Raw genomic sequence first — 19,550 nt, forward strand, 5'->3', positions numbered from 1 at the left:
ATCACACTGATCACATGGCAAACCCTGCAATTAATACGAATTAGGGATTTAAGGGCTTCCAAGTGAGCTCATTGTTCATATTAAAAGATCCAACACATTTTCCTGTTTCAACATGTTAACACAAGTTAGCAAGTTTACTTAGGCAGCTTTTAAGATTTTATGTAATTCAGTAACTGACCACAAGAAGTCAGCAACAACCACCACACATACCAGAGCTGTAAAAAGGCCCAGCAGTGGTGTCTGGACCCATCTCCTCCACACTCAAGATGGCTTAGGACTCCTAACCCAAGAAGACAGCAATAGATATAGTTCAAGCTACACCTCAACAAGACCTCTTATCACAGTTAATTCAGGTACCTTTAGCCATAACAAGCTATGGGGTCATTTTCCTGCATCCTCAGACAACTCCTTTAAGGCTTACAAGCAGCACATAAGTAGTCCATCACTGCTAAAACACAAACAACAATAGTGTTAAGATTACCTCTTTATCACTGCTGATTGTGCTGAACAATTATAGAACCACCAGTTTTATCATATCAAATATGATTGTGTAGCACTTTATTAATGTATTCCAAGGAAGATTTATTTGATTTCATTATTCAGATAAAGTTTCCATACTAATTCAACTGTAATATGAACAAATTGTGTTGGCTCCATTTAAACAGACTGTCAGTTCATAAGTTGCCTCAGTGTTAAGATATAAGCTTGAGTATGACATGTGTGGTCTAGTGCATTGATTTCATTTCTACATTGTTTAACTGGCTGGTCTTCCCATCGCAACCACATTTAACATTTTACTGACTACGTTTCTGATTGTTACAAATCAACAGCTTTATTTCTTCATTAAATCTCAAGTTATGTGTTTCTTACAGTATGTTGTCAATTAAAGTACACATAGTCATTGGTGGCATAGCCTGCGCTGATAGGTTTCTGCGAGAATAATGAGAAGCTACACCTTTTCCACTTGATCTCCAGGCGAAAAACATCTAAGCAGTTGCAGAGACAGACAAGAAGTTGCTAGTGTCCTCTGGCAGGGATTGGGTCGTCGTCATCATTACTCAATCGTTACTTCTTGGATGGGCTGGCTTTTCTGAAATGGTCAGTGCTGGACCTCTTCTCAGCCAATGAAATTGATAACAACCAGGTGGAGCACGGTGTGAGCGAAGAGGAAATCAGCAAAGGCCCTCTCAGGAGAGATGGACAGGAAATCCCCTTTGTTCTGAGGATTAATCTGAATCCGCAAACAAACTAAATGAGGGAAATGAAGATAAAATTAGTGCCAAGCCTTTCACCTATAGGATATTTGTGCATGAACATCAATTTTATGGTACAACTTTACAGGGTACAATTGCAGGTACAATTAACCAATACATGACTAATGATGATTTAACGAATTAACTAATGCATTATGAATCGCATTTGCCTATCATGAACTAATAATAAAGCCTTTGTGGAGTTGGGACACTGTGTTATGAAACCAGCATGCTACAATCTCAATACCTCAAGAATGTCTCAAAAGAGCTGGGACCGGGGCAAACAAATACTGGAAAGGATGCGTGACAAAAAAAAAAAAAAATCTGCTTTACTGCTGTCATAATAGAGTAGGCTATAAAAAGAGCATCCTAGAGCCAAAAAAAGTCAAAGTCTCTAAATAATTAAATATGCCGAGGTATTAATCACACTATGCAACAATATAAGAAAAATAAAAAACCTGAATAGCGTAATCTTTGGATGCTCAGATAGCACTTAGCAGGCCTAATAAAAAAATAATTAAAAAGTAATAAAACATCTACTAGCCACTCTCACATCAACCAGCATTTGGCTAGTGGCTGATGCTAATTTCCATCCCTGGATTACACCAATCAAATCCTGTATTTATTGGTTTATGGATATCCACCAGGTCAAAAAGAAGTGGGTCCATTCAACTTGCTACAGTTCCATTGGTGCAAAAGCACTCATCTACGGTATGGGGGTGCATAGGCCTACTGTAACTTCCTATGGCATGGGCAGCTTCAGCTTGCACATCTGGAAAGACAAGTAGCCTAATGCTGAATGATGTGTATACAGATACAGTATGGAAGAGCATGATTGATTCTTTGAGTGTCAAATTAATAATTAAAATATGCTTAGGCTATGCTATTTTTAAGATGTGGTAGGCTAGCCTATATGGTCAACCAGTTTGAATAATTCAGGTTCATGTGAATTAATCTAGGCCTAGCCTATATTTATCTTGTGGGGGCTGGCTGAAGCTAAAGATATAGGCCTAAAGGTAATGCAGAATGTGGTGCAGATACAGAAATTTGTAAGACCTTTACCTGTTAGAATAAAGGATCCGACACAAGATATGAAGCCAGAGAGGAAGCTATTGAACGGGAAAGTGCCGACCAATAAGCAGTACAGGAATTGCAACGCTCCGGTGAGCAAAATGTAAAGCAGGTACGCATCAACAACTTTTAATTTGGTGGAGGTACTACTCGCATACTCCTCCAAAAAACGAGAAATGACGGATACCACAGAGTTGGACATGTTTTATTGCACGAAAACGTTGACAGACACACGACTTCTGACGACGCGTACATACAGTCGCATTAGTATGACGTATTCGTTCGTGTCCAGCTCAAAAAAATCTCCCGGGTTGGTGCAACAACTGCAGTAAACAATCCACCCTCGAATATCTTGACTTCAGAAATAGAACATTCTGTGGTTTTCATGTTAAAGATAGAGAAAATGCTTAGTTGCATTCATTTGATGTACTACAGTATGAGTGAGTAGTAGGCTCTGACGCATTTTGTTTTTATCGCCGACCTCTAAAATCAGCTGATTCTGACATGCCATGCCACTGTTACAAAACATGTCAGTGAGAAAACACAGGACTGAGCGACAACAGAACATACTGTGACATGTGTTATAGCACACCGTGAACATGCAAGACGAATCGGATTCAAAGTAAGTTTTACATTGCACGAACAAGTCGAGGTCGTGTTAGCATATTACAGAACGACGACTTGCACAGGTAGCCCTGCAGTATGCATTTGCATTGAAACTAATACCCTCTAATTAATGGCCATGCATACAATTTACATGAGACCATTTACTGCTAGTAACCGACAATGATTGGTTAGGTAGTAGACATATTCGTATAAATTATAGGCTACGAACTATAGGAATAGCTCAGGCAGTTGAAACAAAATATCATCTGTAATTGAGCATGTCGTGCTTCTGCTTTCTCTTCCCACCTTTGTCCTCGCGCTGCTCATAACCTACCATAGCATCAGGAGTAGTCTGCAGACATTCACAAACAAGTTGCTTCAGGCAGCCACTCGGACAAAACACATGTGACAAATTAGCATTCAATTGAGTTCAAATGTGTCCATGTTCAAATGTGTCCATGTCCACCCCATAGTCCATGTATTCATTCTACAGAAATGCACACTTGAAATGCGTGGCTAAATGTCCAAAATAATATTTTAATTAAAAAAAAAATACATTTAAACTTTCTGCAAGAATACACAGCACAGCTGCTGAATCTTTTGTACATTTATTTAAGTTTTGTAATGTAATGTAATGTAATTCCTATAAGTCACTGGTTTTTGGTGTTGGTGTTTTGGTGTTGCCAAAAAGTTAACAGTGAGTGATAATTCGTGAAAACTGCATTTTACAAAATGGCTACTATAGGGAATAAAAAAATGGTTGTTAGTCAGGCTAGACTCACTATAGTAGGCTATGTCATTAAATCCATTGTATTCTATTTTCTTTCACTTCCCCAAGAGGAAGGTCACACCAGGGCTTCAAGAAGAAATTGTGATAGAAATACTAAAATGTCTGATAATGAAAGGCTGTGGATTTAACATGTGTTTTTCTCCATAGACCTAAGTAAAAAAGAAGTCCAGTGGTGTCTACGGTCGTCAGTGCACACTTTAAGTAGACTATGCCGTTGATCGACTAAACATAAAACATGCCTTGGTGCTGACATTATTATGGCAGATTTCATTCTCAGTGAGAGAGCAACCCTCTGTGTAGCGTGCAAAAATATCCCTAAAATGATCTTGTCACTTTCTATTTCCAACTTTCCGAGCTGATGGTGCACAAAATGCAACACAGCCTGTTCAAAGCAGGTCGAGGACAACCTGGTTGTGTGTACAAAACTGAGCAGAGAATTGAACAGCTTTGACAATATTTAACATTGAGTATAATTGAGATAGCAGAATTGTGAGCCTGTCAGCATCACCAAACCCCATAATAGTAGTATTATTTACATATCTATCCAAACACCTATAGATTCAGAACATCAAGTATTATATTACTATAGAAGTCGGCTAAAATAGAAACCTTATGGTATTAGGCCTATAGTTCTTTTTTGTAAGGGTGGTGAAGCTGTATTGAATTCCTGTTTATCATTGCATTTAAAGCCTGTAAACTCCACTATTCTAAACGTTCTCTTCCCCAGGTCAGTGTCAAGCTGGAACTGGTGGCCTTCATGGCGACCAACTTCCACGCACCAGCTAAGGAATGCAGAGACAAAGATCTTAGACTGTGAGTGGTACAGCTTAAGCCTACCTTACACTGACAAGATTTGGGAAAGATTCTTGAAAGATTGTAGTCTTTTAACTACTGTAATGACCCTCTTTCATGCTTTACTAAAAAAAAGACTACAAATCTTGTCAGCGTAAGGTAGGCTTTAGTGATGATGTTGATTGACGAATGTGTGGAATAATAATCTCCTGGTTCTGGGGCTCTAACCTTTGTTCTCCCCCCAACATATACACAGGTGTGCAGAATGACCTGTGGGCCCGCTTTGTCTCGCTTCCTACTCAGGACAAAATCTGGACAGTATCAGTGACTCACAAGACTCCCCAAGCTCCTCCTAATCCTGGTACTAATCCATCATTGTTTGTTAATTTCGCTTTATTTCACATGTTTTGTTTGTTAGCTTCGCTATACATGAAAAGCAAGTACCAGTCAAAGGTTGCGTTACAGTGCAGATCCACTTTCGCTGCACAACTGAAGCATGCAAACGTGATGGTTTCCCTCATTCAGACACGTGTGAGTTTCATTTAGAATGTCAGTTGGCACTTCATAGTCCGTTTGTTTTAACTTGTCTTAAGTGTCTTGGTTTATCTTATCTTGTTTTATTTAAATTACTCAATGCAATCTCAAATCCATGATGGGTCAGGGTATCATTCAAAGGCTATGCTGCCTCATTTGGCATTCATAGAGCAGTTGCATTTGTTAATAGCAGTTCTAAGTGGGCTAATTGCATCTTTGGTCTGACACTGATCAGTGTTCTAATCTGTAAGAGGACATATTTTTCCATCATGGTCTCAAAATGTCCGTCAATGACGGAAAATGTTCGGTTAACGCAACCTCTGGTACCAGTGATTAATGAACTGGGTGTGACATAAGGAAATCTTTGATTGGGAATGTAAAATTCCATATACAGTAATAAATAAGTGGTCCTGGTGCTCAGTAGAACTGAAAGTTCTCACTGTGTCTTCTCAGCCTCTCAGAGACCACTGGTGATGGTTCATGGGCTTTGTGGCGGTGTGGGCTTGTGGATCCGCAACCTAGACCCCCTGTGTCGCTCGCGTCCTGTCCTGGTGTTTGACTTGCTTGGTTTTGGACGTAGCTCCCACCCCCGCTTCCCAACAGACCCCGCACATGCGGAGCAGCTCTCGGTTGACTCCATAGAGCACTGGAGGCGGGCCTTGGGTCTGGAAAGCATGATACTATTGGGTCACAGTCTGGGTGGCTACCTGGCGACATCCTATGCCATTCAGCATCCAGAGAGGTGAGAGCAGAATTTTAAAATACTTTACATTGTTTACAGTTTCAGTAACTTTAAGAATTTCAGTCTTTTTGAAAATGATTCAGTCTGACAGTTGAAACCAGTGCAGCCTGATTTACAGTAAAATAATAAAATGCTACATGTGTTTGGCAAACATGTGAACATCTATGCTAACAAAAGAATAATAATAATAATACGTAATAAATAATAAGTTTGGTAGGAAAAAGGCTTAATGCATTTCCCATTTAGGGTGAAGCACCTCATCCTCGTAGACCCTTGGGGCTTTGAGTACTTCCCAGAGGATGGCCCCACTGCAGCGAGGCCTGGATGTCCTTACTGGGTGGAGGGCCTCATCTCCCTGGCCTCCCGCTTCAACCCACTAGCAGGGATCAGAGCTGCAGGGCCCTGGGGTAGGTACAGTAGTACTTTAATAGCACTAATCGTTTTTTGTCTGTGTCTGTGTCTGTGTCTGTGTCTGAATCTGTGTCTGTGTCTGTGTCTGTGTCTGTGTCTGTGTGCGTGTGCATGTAGAGGTCTTCATCTTTGTCTGAACACTCTGCTCCAGTCATGTATTTATGCTTGTGGAGACAATGATAGTGGATGATGATGTTGAGTGTAAATTGGGACTGGGTTTTCTATTTGATTAGCGTGTTTGAGTATGTTTGTACTCTCTCTCTTTACAGGGCCAAAACTTATCCACAGATTCAGGCCTGACATTAACAGGAAGTTTGAAGACATGTTTGATGACGAGACTATGACTCAGTACATATATCACTGCAATGCCCAGAACCCGAGGTAGGCCAGACAATACTGGAAGCTCTCATTCCTAAGCAGCTCTATAAAATGTCTTGCATGTTAGCTAGTCATATATGTCTTTCATAATACACAAAAGACATTCACATACATTTTTTATATATATCTGTGCAGTTAATAGCAGAGGTGGAAAACTCCAGCTTCAGAAAGTAAAAATCCAATCATGTACAGTACAGTAGTGTGTACGTAGTCCAAGTATGTACCTGTGCACTTAACACAGGTGATCTCATCAATTTGCTGCACTTCCTGGCTGAAGAGCTGTGCTAGGTAGATTCAGCTGGTTTACGTGAATGGTTAGCACAGATATGTGGTAGGACTTTTACTTTCTGAAGCTGGACTTTTCCACCTCTGGTTAATAGTGCAGGGAGTTCTTGTGTCTGCCATTGCACTGATGTCTTTTTTTCTACCTCCACCAGTGGAGAGGTGGGGTTCAGGATAATGTCTGAGTCGTTGCTCTGGGCGAAGCGTCCAATGATAGATCGGGTACACCTCCTGCCTGCAGGCCTCCCCGTGACCCTAATCTATGGAGCCCGCTCTTGGATGGACAGTAAGACAGGCGACGAGGTGGCCAAAAGGAGACCAGCGAGTTACACACAAACTGTGGTAAGGCACAAAGACGGCTGTTTAGAGTTCTTATGAAGAAGGTGTTGTGTGATAGTTTAGACATATGGATATATTTAGATCTAAAATAAAAACTTGAATAGTATGAATGGTTTAAGTAAATGGGTTGTGTTAAAGGTGCAGTGAGCGATTGTACACTATCACAAGCCCATAATATGGCCTCACGATCTGCCAGCTACTCATTCCGAGTATCGGAAGGTCTCTGTAAGAGTTTATCTTTGTTTATAATCCATTAAGTCAGACTGATAGCCTGTCATTACCACTGAGATACTGTAATGTAAACTACTGTACAAGTTCAAAGTCAACCAACCTCGTGATGTCATCTTGGTGCTACACATTTCAAAACGTTTCGGAACATTTCAGCGTAAACATTACAAAACTTTAGGAAATGTAATATTTAAAACCCAGCCTTTTTGACGGTGTTAAACCTCTTGGGATTTATACAGTGGGAACCAATCTTGTAAATTGTGTTAACAACATCCAATGTTGCATGCCCATTTTAAAGCAGAGGTTTTCAACTGCTTGTGACTGAAGAACCACAATTGTGATAAACAAATAATCTCGAGGACCACTCCTCAATAAACAAATAGTGATTCCTAGTGTGAAAGTACATTGCGGAATGCATGGCCAGAGACCAGTAGTTGAAAACGCCTGTGTTAGATAATTTATGACTCAGAGTTTGAAATTACAAGCCATTTACTGAGCTCTCTCTCAGGTGGTGAAAGGAGCATCACATCACGTCTATGCTGATCAGCCTGAGGAGTTCAACAGAGTGGTGCAGAGTATCTGTGATAGTGTGGTGGATTAAGTGCCTGTGAGTGTAAGGTTTTGTTTGTGGGTTGTGTGTGTGTGTGTGTGTGTGTGTGTGTGTGTGTGTGTGTGAGAGAGAGAGAGAGTGAGTGAGAGAGATATCATGTAGTGCTATTTCCTAGCATGAATGAAGTGAATTATCATGTAATGTACTGTTTCACCTGGACTGCCAAACTTAATTTATCTTTTTATTAAAGTAAATGTATAAGTGTGCTGGCTGCTTATGTTATTGTACTGTACTTCATAACTTGACATTGTCTTGCATTGCTTAAGGATGGCGTTGTCTCACCAATAAGGGCACTTCTTTTGCAATTTCAGTTTGTAACTCTCTTTAGTACAATACAAGGCACTGATCATTTAGTGTGAGTAATGGTTAAGGGTAAACAGAAGAGGGTCCTCAGTCAGTTACCAATAGTGTAAGAGCGGGTGCGCACATCTGAGTGTTTCAAAGCAGGTGCTGGACTCAAAAAAAGGCAACAGTAAAAGAACAAAAAAGTCCGCACACTAGGGCTCCAAAATGATTTCTTTTTTTCTTTTATTCACCACATTGTGACGTGACGTTTCGGGCCAACAGCCCTTCCTCAGACATAGCTGTCTGAGGAAGGGCTGTTGGCCCGAAACGTCACGTCACAATGTGGTGAATAAAAGAAAAAAAGAAATCATTTTGGAGCCCTAGTGTGCGGACTTTTTTGTTCTTTCCTCAGTCAGTTACCACACTGACCTACAGGACCAGGTGAGAGCTGACCCCCTCTTTCTTCTGAGGGGTGATGTTGTCTTAAGTGATGAGGACTCTAGACGGTCCAAGAAGTCCTGGCCAGTTGAGTCTTCCATGCCAACCAAAGGCAGAAGGTCCCCAGCACCAGGGACTTCCATGCCAACCAATGGCACAAGGTTCCCACCACCGGGGACTTCCATGCCAACCAATGGCACAAGGTTCCCACCACCGGGGACTTCACGAGACCATGCCCCTTCAGATTTGCAACAGAGAACAAGGTCACCATCTCCACCGAGGGCAGGCGTACCCATTACCTCTCTTGGTGATGGTGAGGATACTGCTTAACGCTTTTGCACCCACTTCAAATGGTGTATGTACAAACAGGTCGCGAATTTTGGCATGTTAGTTGAGTACTGTCGGCATACAGTATAATAAAATGGGGAGGAAATCGCTTCTAGAGGTCTACAAGGACTAGCGATGAGTATTTTTACAACACTTTATTCTGTCATAAACAACACATGGGTAGATGACATGACGTGGCTTTTTCACCGTCACAGAAGATAAAACACAATTCATTTCACATTTTCACATTTTAAAATACTGTAAAAGGTTAAACATTTTCTTGCTTTACATGAATTTGTTGTTTTAATACCTGAGTTATTTATCGTTTTTTCAGAACTTTGAGCCAAACCTTAAAATTGTCCTATGGTGTGATGGTAGACAACATAATTATATAAATATTAACTTTTATAAATAGAGGAAATAATGTTTCAAATTTTTAATGAACACTCCTGGCATAATTGTGCAAGTGTCTATTTTACTAAGTGGCAATCACTTTTCCCATACATACATTTCTAAAATGGTAGGAACTCCGTAAAGTTCGTCACAGAAAAAAATGTCCTTTGGTGTTATGCAATAACCTGATGTTAAGTTGGCCAAAAACATGGACAAATACATTTAGTTGAAAGACCCCATTCAAGGTCATGTGACTGAAGACCCCAATGAAGCCCTGGAGCAGTGAACATGGTGAGAATTTCTCTCAGAGTTGCTCAAATATTCAACTATGTTTTCAGACCACTAAAGTTGTTAAGTTTTTTTGTCCTTTGGTGTGACACCCCTAAATGCCATTTTTGTATTCAATTTTGTATTTTTAACAGCAGGACTATGTAATATTATGCAAATGCATGATGTCAGTTGCTAATGACAGCTCAGTTAGTATTAGCATGGTCATTAACTGCCACAAAAGCTTAAATGTCCTTTGGTGTGACAGGAAATGTCCTTTGGTGTGACACCTAATAATGACTTAAATTCAAATATTTATTGCTGTTTTAGAGACGACATACAATGTTCTGAAGTGTTACTAAAGCAAATATAATATAAAGTAAATAAATCTAAAAATGTTTTTTATAACAGAAAGAACCTCCCTGCAGGACCTGTGGCCCAACCTGCCCTGGAACTTCCAGTGTTGCCACCAACGAATAGAATGTCATTGTAGATAATTGTGTCAAGTATGATTAAAAACTGCTCTAACAGCTGAAAAAACAGCCTGACCAGCTTAAGGTGGTTTGCTGGTTGACCAGCTTGTTAACCAGCTTGTTTGACCACCCTATGATGGTTAACCAGCTATAGACCAGCAAAAGTCTTGCAAAAACATACCTGCAGCTTACGATGGTAATTCTGCTGGTTTTGCTTGTCGTACCATGTCACGCTGGTCATTTTAGTTGGTGTTGCTGGTCTACATTACTGGTTTTTACTGGTCATGCCAGCTTATGTTGGTCATACTAGCAAACCAGCATGGCCATCTTACACCTACAATGTCAAGTTTGGCAGGCTGGTCACCAGCATGACCATCTCACACAGCTGTATCCCACACGACAGGCTGGTCACACCAGCATGACCAGCTTCCTTAGATGGTCACGCCAGCATGTCCACCTGGTGGCCTAACCAGTTATACCAGCAAAGACCAGCAATAGCTGGAAGAAAACCAGCAAAAAACAGCTAAAACCAGCTACCAACATAAACATGGTTTCTTGCTATTTTTTCAGTAGGGATGTTTTAGATAGAGTGGACTTCATGAATGTAACGCAATGTTTTAAAATGGAATTTCCCTGTTGAGGATTATGGTCCCTCTTTTGGCGATCAAAAACGGATGGTCAGAAGCACAATGTTTATAGACATTAAAGGCGTGGCAGTCCACATTCACTAATTTAATGGTGTGATTTTGTCAGGTGCTGGACACAAAAGGGTTGTTCTTATGTCTCTTAATCAGTCATGGGTGTGTTTTGGGCGTAACATCCTTTAAATCAATGAGAATAGTATCTATCATTTCCTTCAACAGCAAACAATGCAACTTCACACAGCAGCACATTTGAAGGAATCTGCATGCACACAAGACTATATGGAACAGGGATTCCACTAAACCTTGCTTTACTAAAACCTGTTTGTGACTAGCAGAGTATAGCCTACATGCATCTGCAGTCACCTATTATTTGAACTCATAGACAAAGTGAAACTTCACCATGGTTTCATAGTCGACAAATTAGTTCAACACAGTTAAGTACTATTACTATTGACTGACAATGGGTTATCATCAAAAAAAATAGCCTGGAAAAAGCAACACTTATCCAACAAATGTCCTCCTTTATCACTGTTACAATAAACACTACATATATTCTGACTCACTTCATGCAATAGCTATCTTTGTCCTTCAGTGTGACATTTTGTCCTTTAGTGTGACAAACATAAAACAACAGAAAAACATCCTTAATTTCAAAACGTACTTTTAAAAAAGCCAGGTTTGGCATGAGGGGAGCTCCAATAATAGCTCCTCTTAGATAGGTACAATTTCAAACAGTTTTGTAAGGTTGGCGGAAAAAAATGTATCGACATTCATAGGAAAAAGTCAATCAAGTTCATCTATTCATGGTGAAAATGATTGTAATTAGTACTTTTTTGTGAAATAAATATAATTTTGAGAAAAGAATGATTTAATAATGTGAACAATTCTGTTTCATGTATTTTTAAATGTTATTCAATATCATTTCTTAGTACTTTTTAAATGTCACACCATAGGACACATTCACAGTGCAGATGAGTGTAAACGTGGAAAAAATAGGTGAGGTCATTGACAAAATGAGTGACCACTATTATTTTCAGAAACTACAGTTTCCATACTACATAAATATTTGTATTTTTTCTTTAAAAATTATGTTTTCCAAAAAAAACACTTTTTCTTGGCCAGATGTCAACTACCCACATAATACAGTGTTTGAATATTCATCATTTGTATAGATTTTGTTTAGATCTTAATAGCATATCTGACCCATAACAATGCATATGTGATGTACAGCAGTATCTCCTTTCCTCACAATTTCCACAACAATAGTCATTAGCCTACAGTCTTGACAGGGCGGTTTTCATGACTTACATGACTTGACTGTCTGGAAGGTTCACTTTTTGCTCCTGACATTACAGGACACTTAACCATCATCATTTATTTGATTACAACAAATACATTTAAGCATATGAAGTATTTCATACATTTATACTATTATTTGCATTTACATTTGCTTTGCTATTTGTTTCTGTTCTGTTCTATCTGTCTTCGAATACTGGATTGATTCCAGTATTCCACAACATATCATCCTTACTGCTACTGGCTGTGGAAGAGAACAAAATATTAGAAAGAAAGAAAGAAAGAAAAATAATACAATAATTGTACGGACACAAATATGATGGCATGTCTCTAACACAAAGAACCTGAGACACTTCATCCATTTACCATTGAATTCTTACCTTTCTTAGCAAGGCGTCGCGCAAGCAATACAAGACCAATCAAACCAAGCAGGCCGAGGGCAGAGGCAGCCCCCACTGCTGTGTACATTATCATAGCAGCACCCAGTGATCTCTCTCTCACTGAAATGAGATGAAACACAAACTAATGCACATGCTGCATGCTGGCTCAATATCAATAAGAGCAGTTGGGTGACTGTATACCATACCACTATATTGCCCTATAACTGTAAAGCGTTCCAGTGAACGTTGAAATTCAAACTTTTGATTGAGCTTTGTAGCCTGGACTGGACCCGTCCGACTCTTTCACGTGTGAATAGAGTCTGGGAATTCTCGATTGGAAAACATTTAGCCTACAACACTTGCATCACGACAGGCACTTAGTTTGAAATCCAACCTCACCAATCACATTGATCAGAGATTCCTACACTCTAAACCCATATTTATTTCTGATTAATCTTATAGATCATCATTACTACAGCATCCACTTAAGATTCTTCATTGACACAACTTAACCTGTTTAGTTTTATGTTTTGCAAAAACTAGAATGGTTTAAGGCAATCGTTTTCCACGCAATTTTCTAGTATTGACAACTAATTTGGGTTGTGGGTAATGACACTTCCTACTTCGCCTAAACTTTACAAACTGACAATAAACTGCATCAACAGTCAGGAAACAATGGACCGGTATGTGGGGCTATCTTTGATATGAATCCATTTCTGCATTTTAATTCTTTCACATTGACTGATTAGCAACCAAAAATAAAAACAACTGGTGCAAAAAAACACATAAGCACCAGCAGTATCACTGTATTTCAATCTAAACGAGAAAAATATATTTACTGTATCTTCAATAATGTGTGTTTTAGAGTGATTCTGTACCTGTGCAGGTGGGGGCTGGGTGGTTCCACTGGCCTGTGGCATTGCATTCTGTTCTTGGAAATCCTTGGAGCAGGAAGCCTTCATCACACCTGAATTCACAGGTGGAGGTGAAGCTGTAGGGAGCAATGGGATGGCTGCAGTTCACATCTCCACTAGGGGCACCAGAGACTGCTGGACACTCCACAGCTGCAGGTCAAGCAGGTCAATTAGTCAGTCACTCACTACCGATAATAGTACAAGGTATGGACATCATAGGTACAAATAAAGTAACTTGAACTTGAACTTGGACTAATTCAAGTGAAAGTGACAGATATCAGGCTTTTCTCCATCCTGACTGCCTTAGGTGCTATTTCAGTTATGAGAATATTACATCAACATTTATTGAATTTTGTATTCAATTTCAATGTGTGCATACTCAACATTTTAGTATTAACATGTGACATCTAACATGTCTAACATAAGTCATTTTTGATTTTAGAATGGCCATAAACGTCAGCTCAACCTTGGCACGACGGAGTTTGTTGGTCCCACTGTCCGGTGGCCAGGCAGAGTAGCTGTGCTGCCCCCTGCAGCTGGAAGCCTGCATTGCATCGGACCTGGCAGCTGGAGTTGTATGTGTTCTCTCCGAAGGTGTGGAGACAGTCCACGGAGCCCTGCTCTGGAGATCGCACTGGACCACACACCACAGCTGAGGGAGAGATCAGGCCAAGAGATGCAGACTAAACAGTTACAATAACACTCTGACACTGATGATGAAGAGTGTGAGGTAGTCAATGTTTACCTTACATACAAATCCAACTAGTAGTTTTTAAGTTATGCAAGCCACAAACACACACGCACACGCACACGCACACGCGCACACACACACACACACACACACACAAAGAGATGGACAGACGGACATGATTACCATACCCTCTGTTACCCTGAGAGTAACCAGTGTCACAATATACAACTGGCGCCAGTGAGGTAAAATGCTAAATGTTACATTATCAGTAGACTGTGCGTGATGCGCGTGCTGGTAGCGCCAGCACTGGCTACATTGATCTGGCCACGGTTCTGTTATAATACCTTTGCAGGTCGGAGCCTTGGGTGTCCACTGGCCTGTGTGGCTACAGTCTATCCTGCGAGCTCCTTGGAGCAGGAATCCATCATCACACTTGAATTCACAGCTGGAGTTAAAACTGTGGGGAGCAATGGGGTGGCTGCAGTTCATGCCTCCTCCAGTGGGGGCATCAGACACTGCAGGACACTCAATAGCTAGAGTAAGAAACAGAGACATGAGAGGCTAGACATAAGCTATTGATTGGCTCATTGTCAGAGTGCTGATTAGTAAATGGGGTGGTTATTTGATCAGGCTGTGCAGTTATGGGCTATGAAATAGCTGAGTTTTTGGATAGAGACAAGAGAGAATGGAAGAAGATACAAGTTGGATGTAAAGTTGGATATGTTTCTTTACCCTGGCAAATGGGAAGGGCATGACTCCACTGGCCTCGGGCGGAGCAGAATGTGGAGTTGCTTCCCTTGAGGATGAAGCCGCTATCACAGTCTAACCAGCAGGTGGAGCTGTAACTGAACTTTTTCAAAGGGTCTTCACACCGTAGCTTGCCATTAAGAGTGGCATTTAGTTGGCCACAGCGTACCACTGAAGTATATGAAAAGACAATAAACGCTACAAATTAATTGTGTATATGTTTTACAAAGGTATTGTCGCTTTCGGTAATGAAGTGCGACCAGCTGTTCAACATAATTATCTACAGAAAGTAGTGTAATCATGAAGGTTGTCTGAAGGGCATAACTGGTCATTAAGGCAAGGCTTTTGTAGAAAACATGAATGTACGTCATGATCTTGAATAGTGGGATTTACTGTTTTTATTCATGTAATTGTTTCCAGGTTTGTATTTATGTTTGTGTTTATGCCATTCATCAGAACTCATTAGAGTCTTTAATGTCATCATACACCTCACAAGCATCCTGCTGGCACTGAGGGTCTCACCTTCACACACAGGTGCTACTGCTGACCAAGTTCCAGATGCCAGGCAGGTGAGGCGGAGTGGTCCCGTCAGGGTGTGACCCGTCTTACAGGAGAAACTGCAGGTAGAGTTGTAGGATGAGGCACCCAGTGGATTTTCACAGGTGGCGTCAACTCCAGAAGGCACCAGAGGATCACAGGTGACCACTGGAGGTAAGGAAAGCATGGTTAGCAACACACACACACACACACACACACACACACACACACACACATTCTCATTCACATATATACAAACACACATATTCATATTCAACAGTGATGCAAGCAAGTTACTGAAGTCGATGTTTTTCCTGTGGTACTGATTGAGGACACCAGATCAGCTAATGTATGAGAAGGACTGTCAGCCATAGGCTGTACTCTAGGTGGAGTACTCCAAAAGAACAAAATGACTCTGTGGGATATTGCTCTCGCTAAGGCGTGTCCATAGTCTGTAACGGTATGGCGCCAGAGGTCTGTGAATTTGCAAGGGTTGCTTAACTGGTCCAAACTGGCAGGGCCTACTTCTCTAAAGCAAATTGTCGTTTGGTTCACTCAGCAGATGCAAAAATAAGTAGAATGGAAAGTCACTATTGTGCAAAAAAACATAAGCACCAGCAGTATCACTGTGTTTCAATCTAAATGAGAAAATATATACATTTACAGTGTCTTCAATAATGTGTGTTTTAGTATGATTCTGTACCTGTGCAGGTGGGGGTTGGCTGTGTCCACTGGCCTGTGGTGTCACATTCTGTTCTCTGAGCTCCTTGGAGCAGGAAACCCTCATCACACCTGAATTCACAGGTAGATGTGAAGCTGTGGGGAGCGAAGGGGTGGCTGCAGTTCATACTTCCTCCACCGGGGGCACCAGACACTGCTGGACACTTTACAGCTGCAGGTCAAACAGATCAAGCAGGTCAATAAACCTATCACTCCATACCGATAATATAACATTATTTCAACGTTTCACTAATTAAAGTGAAAGTGATTGATATCAGGTTTTCCTTCATCCTGACTGCCTAAGGTATTATTTTAGTTATTTCATCAAACATTTATTGAATGTTGTATACAAATTCAATTTTAGCATGCCTAATATTCTAATAGCAACATGTAACATCTAACTTGTCTAACATCAAATTGAATAAAAAATAAGTCTGTTTTGTTTTTAGAATGGCCATAAAAGTCAGCTCAACCTTGGCACGACGGAGTTTGTTGGTCCCACTGTCCAGTGGCCAGGCAGAGTAGCTGTGCTGCCCTCTGCAGCTGGAAGCCTGCATTGCATCGGACCTGGCAGCTGGAGTTGTAGGCGTTCTCTCCGAAGGTGTGGAGACAGTCCACGGAGCCCTGCTCTGGAGATTGCACTGGCCCACACACCACAGCTGAGGGAGAGATCAGGCCAAGAAATGCAGACTAAACAGTTAAACAATTCTCAGACACTGATGAGGAAGTGTGTCAGAGTTTTTTTACGACACACACTCACCTCTCTCACAGCGAGGGCCTTCAAAGCCAAGGTGACAACTGCATGTAAAGTCTCCAATGGTCTCCACACACTCCCCAAACTGACTGCAGGACTCTTTAGAGCACGAGGCTATTTGGGTAAAATAATAAAAAAAAAAAAAAAAACACAGACAAAGGTCCAGCAGTGAAATCCTCTGTCCCCACACATTCTAGTCTCCGAAACTGAATACGTTTGTTTGTTTTTGTTTCAACTCATAAGAATAAATATTCTTGCAATTCATATATAAATTAATTAAAATAATTAGAATCTTTTGAACTTATGACCTGCATTATATTTCACTGACTGACTAAGCATTTCTACTTTTTAGCACATCAGAACTTGCAATTCATGTTGAATGAATTATGAATTATTCTAACCTGTGTAGCAGATAGCTCCCTTTTTCTTCATACAGTTCTCGTCGTTCCATTTTGCCATGTCCAGCTCTCTCTTGATGTAGATCTCCACGCAGTCTTGTCCATCGCCCAGGTCATTGGGCTCCCCCGTGGCCCAGTTCTCTGCTTCGGGTGTCAGGACCTTTTTGGTGCCTACCCAGGTCCACTTCCCCTCTACCTTCCGGATGCCGATCCAGTAGTAGCCTCTGTTACGAGGCAGTTCCTTGTTGAGGTAGGCGATTTCAGCCTTGTTCTGGATCGCCACTATGTCGGTGAAGTGCTCCCTGCAGTAGCTTCGAGCCGACTCCCAGGTCAAGGGTGGGTCTGTGGTGTAATTATAAGTCCAGGCCTGAACCCCCATTCGACTTGGAAGCAAATCTGAACAAAGCGCAGACATATTATAACCTGGTTCTATGTGAGAAACATTGTCATTAAGGATCATATTGTATGCAAACCATTGTACAGTATATTGTATGGATAATACACTTGGAGGCTGCAAGGACATTGACTTATATCAGAGGACATTGATACACAGCAAAGTAAATTATTGTTTATGCCATAAGAAAAATCCCATGTTGTTGAGTGCATCAAACCCTTTTTGTATGATGCATTATAGTGCAAAACCAATGTTATGGTTATGGTTGTAGTATGGGATTTGGCAGATGCCTTTGTCCAAAGCGACATACAAATAAAAAGAATACAATAATCAATTTAACAATGAACAATTTCAAAAAGTTGGTCAGACCACATGGAAAATGGAAATAGTAAACAATATCAATTCAAGCAATAACCTAATGAAAATAAACAATGAATATAAAAGAGAATAGCAAATAAACAATAAAACCATTCAATCAATCAATCATATAATAACAATAACTGTGGCAATGAATGAAAAAAGCAATAATAAATAACACTGTCAATTCAATCAACGGCTTAATGAAAAAAAAAAAAAATCAACGTCATTGTGTATAACTCACCATTAGTAATTGCAATGAAAGTAATCCCCAATGCCACAGTCACTATGGATGGGTGCTGATGAAATATCCTAGAGTGCATCTGTAAAGCAATACAGGCCACCAACTATGTACATCACAACATAACTCACTCAGTCACTCTTTTGTTGGTGCATCTCAACATACACACACAGGAGAAGATGGTTCACATTCAACAAATTCAATTCATAATTCACTGAAACATATTTACTCATAAAGAGGTTTATATTACGTCTAAGTACATGTGAGAGGCGGACGCCTGATCTTACTGTAATATGATAGTGAGTAATATGATCATGAGTAGAAGAATCTTACCTTTCATAGACAGATTTTTTTGGTAGAATCAGCATCCAACAGACCCATTCACACACTCTAGAGCTGACCTGACTATTGAATCACCATTCCTGCCAAAAAGGACGTTTTGCAACCTTCCTTTCTCTTTTAATGCAACATCCACAGGAAACTCTGCACACTTGCCACAAAGATAGTGGGGTGTGTTATCCTTGGTTCACTCACGTGTCAAAAATATAGACACATAGGCGACACACATGTACAAACAGAAAGAAAGAGAGAGAGGGAGGGAGAGAGGGTTGCATTGCATTGTAATGTGTGTGTGTGTGTGTGTGTGTGTGTGTGTGTGTGTGTGTGTGTGTGAGAGAGAGAGATAGAAATAAAGATAGAGAATTGCTGAGACAGTGAAAACCAATTTTTCTTGTTTTGATTGTGTTGTGTTTTTTTCCCCATCAAAGTCTCTTACAAATGTGTGTGTTTAGTAGTTAATTTCCTTCATGCTGAGATGCCCTTCATTAAATCATGTTTTGCACGCTGGATTGGGCAGTTCAGGCAGTGAGAAGTGAGAGCAAAGCAAAAAAAAAAAACACAGAGGGTGGAGTCCACTTCCTGTGGTTAGAAAAGAAACCATCACAGCATATCTCCCAGGGAACAGACATCGAAAGCAAGTGAGAGTGGGTAGCCTAGCTAGTGACTGCCATTAGTGACATCTGCCACCACAGCTTAGTAGATAGTGCTAAGTCCATTTCAATGGCTTTCATGGTCAGAATATACATGACACAAATAGAAAATGGGGACAAATAAGTTGTATATGTATATATCGCAAAAAATGTATGGATACAGGACCTAGGCCTACTTTGATAGTAAATTGGAATCATCCAATAGGGAACTGTACTTTGAGTAGCATAGCAGTGTAATAGTAATCTGAGCATAGTCAGTGGCTTTAAAG

General features: G+C 40.5%; 2 protein-coding genes across 2 annotated transcripts; one reads left to right on the forward strand and one right to left on the reverse strand.

Annotated features, from left to right (window-relative positions):
* The first annotated feature begins 2,618 nt into the window (after positions 1–2,618).
* Positions 2,619–8,242, forward strand: LOC134102555 ((Lyso)-N-acylphosphatidylethanolamine lipase-like). The gene is made up of 8 exons (XM_062556687.1): positions 2,619–2,946; positions 4,448–4,533; positions 4,769–4,873; positions 5,500–5,788; positions 6,035–6,195; positions 6,469–6,580; positions 7,015–7,201; positions 7,935–8,242. The coding sequence occupies exons 1-8, from the start codon at positions 2,924–2,926 to the stop codon at positions 8,025–8,027; spliced, it is 1,056 nt and encodes a 351-aa protein (XP_062412671.1). The 5' UTR covers positions 2,619–2,923; the 3' UTR covers positions 8,028–8,242.
* Positions 8,243–11,983: 3,741 nt separating this feature from the next.
* On the reverse strand, positions 11,984–18,803 carry selp (selectin P). The gene is made up of 13 exons (XM_062555896.1): positions 18,626–18,803; positions 18,296–18,374; positions 17,304–17,696; positions 16,909–17,016; positions 16,622–16,807; positions 16,132–16,320; positions 15,414–15,596; positions 14,877–15,062; positions 14,489–14,677; positions 13,920–14,105; positions 13,418–13,603; positions 12,540–12,659; positions 11,984–12,403 (listed from the first exon to the last, which is right to left on the reverse strand). The coding sequence occupies exons 2-13, from the start codon at positions 18,372–18,374 to the stop codon at positions 12,339–12,341; spliced, it is 2,070 nt and encodes a 689-aa protein (XP_062411880.1). The 5' UTR covers positions 18,626–18,803; the 3' UTR covers positions 11,984–12,338.
* Positions 18,804–19,550: the final 747 nt, after the last annotated feature.

Source organism: Sardina pilchardus, chromosome 15, assembly GCF_963854185.1.
Source record: "Sardina pilchardus chromosome 15, fSarPil1.1, whole genome shotgun sequence".
In the NCBI taxonomy this organism is placed as follows: Eukaryota; Metazoa; Chordata; class Actinopteri; order Clupeiformes; family Clupeidae; genus Sardina; species Sardina pilchardus.

Bases quoted from the DNA above. Each gene is read 5' to 3' on its own strand.
- LOC134102555 (XM_062556687.1), top strand. From the start codon at position 2,924: ATGCAAGACGAATCGGATTCAAA. The intron at 4,534-4,768 runs GTGAGTGGTACA...ACATATACACAG, and splicing joins AGAGACAAAGATCTTAGACT to GTGTGCAGAATGACCTGTGG. The intron at 6,196-6,468 runs GTAGGTACAGTA...CTCTCTTTACAG, and splicing joins CAGAGCTGCAGGGCCCTGGG to GGCCAAAACTTATCCACAGA.
- selp (XM_062555896.1), bottom strand. From the start codon at position 18,374: ATGCACTCTAGGATATTTCATCAGCACCCATCCATAGTGACTGTGGCA. The intron at 17,017-17,303 runs GTTAGAATAATT...TTACCCAAATAG, and splicing joins GGGAGCTATCTGCTACACAG to CCTCGTGCTCTAAAGAGTCC. The intron at 15,063-15,413 runs GTGAGACCCTCA...CATATACTTCAG, and splicing joins AGTAGCACCTGTGTGTGAAG to TGGTACGCTGTGGCCAACTA.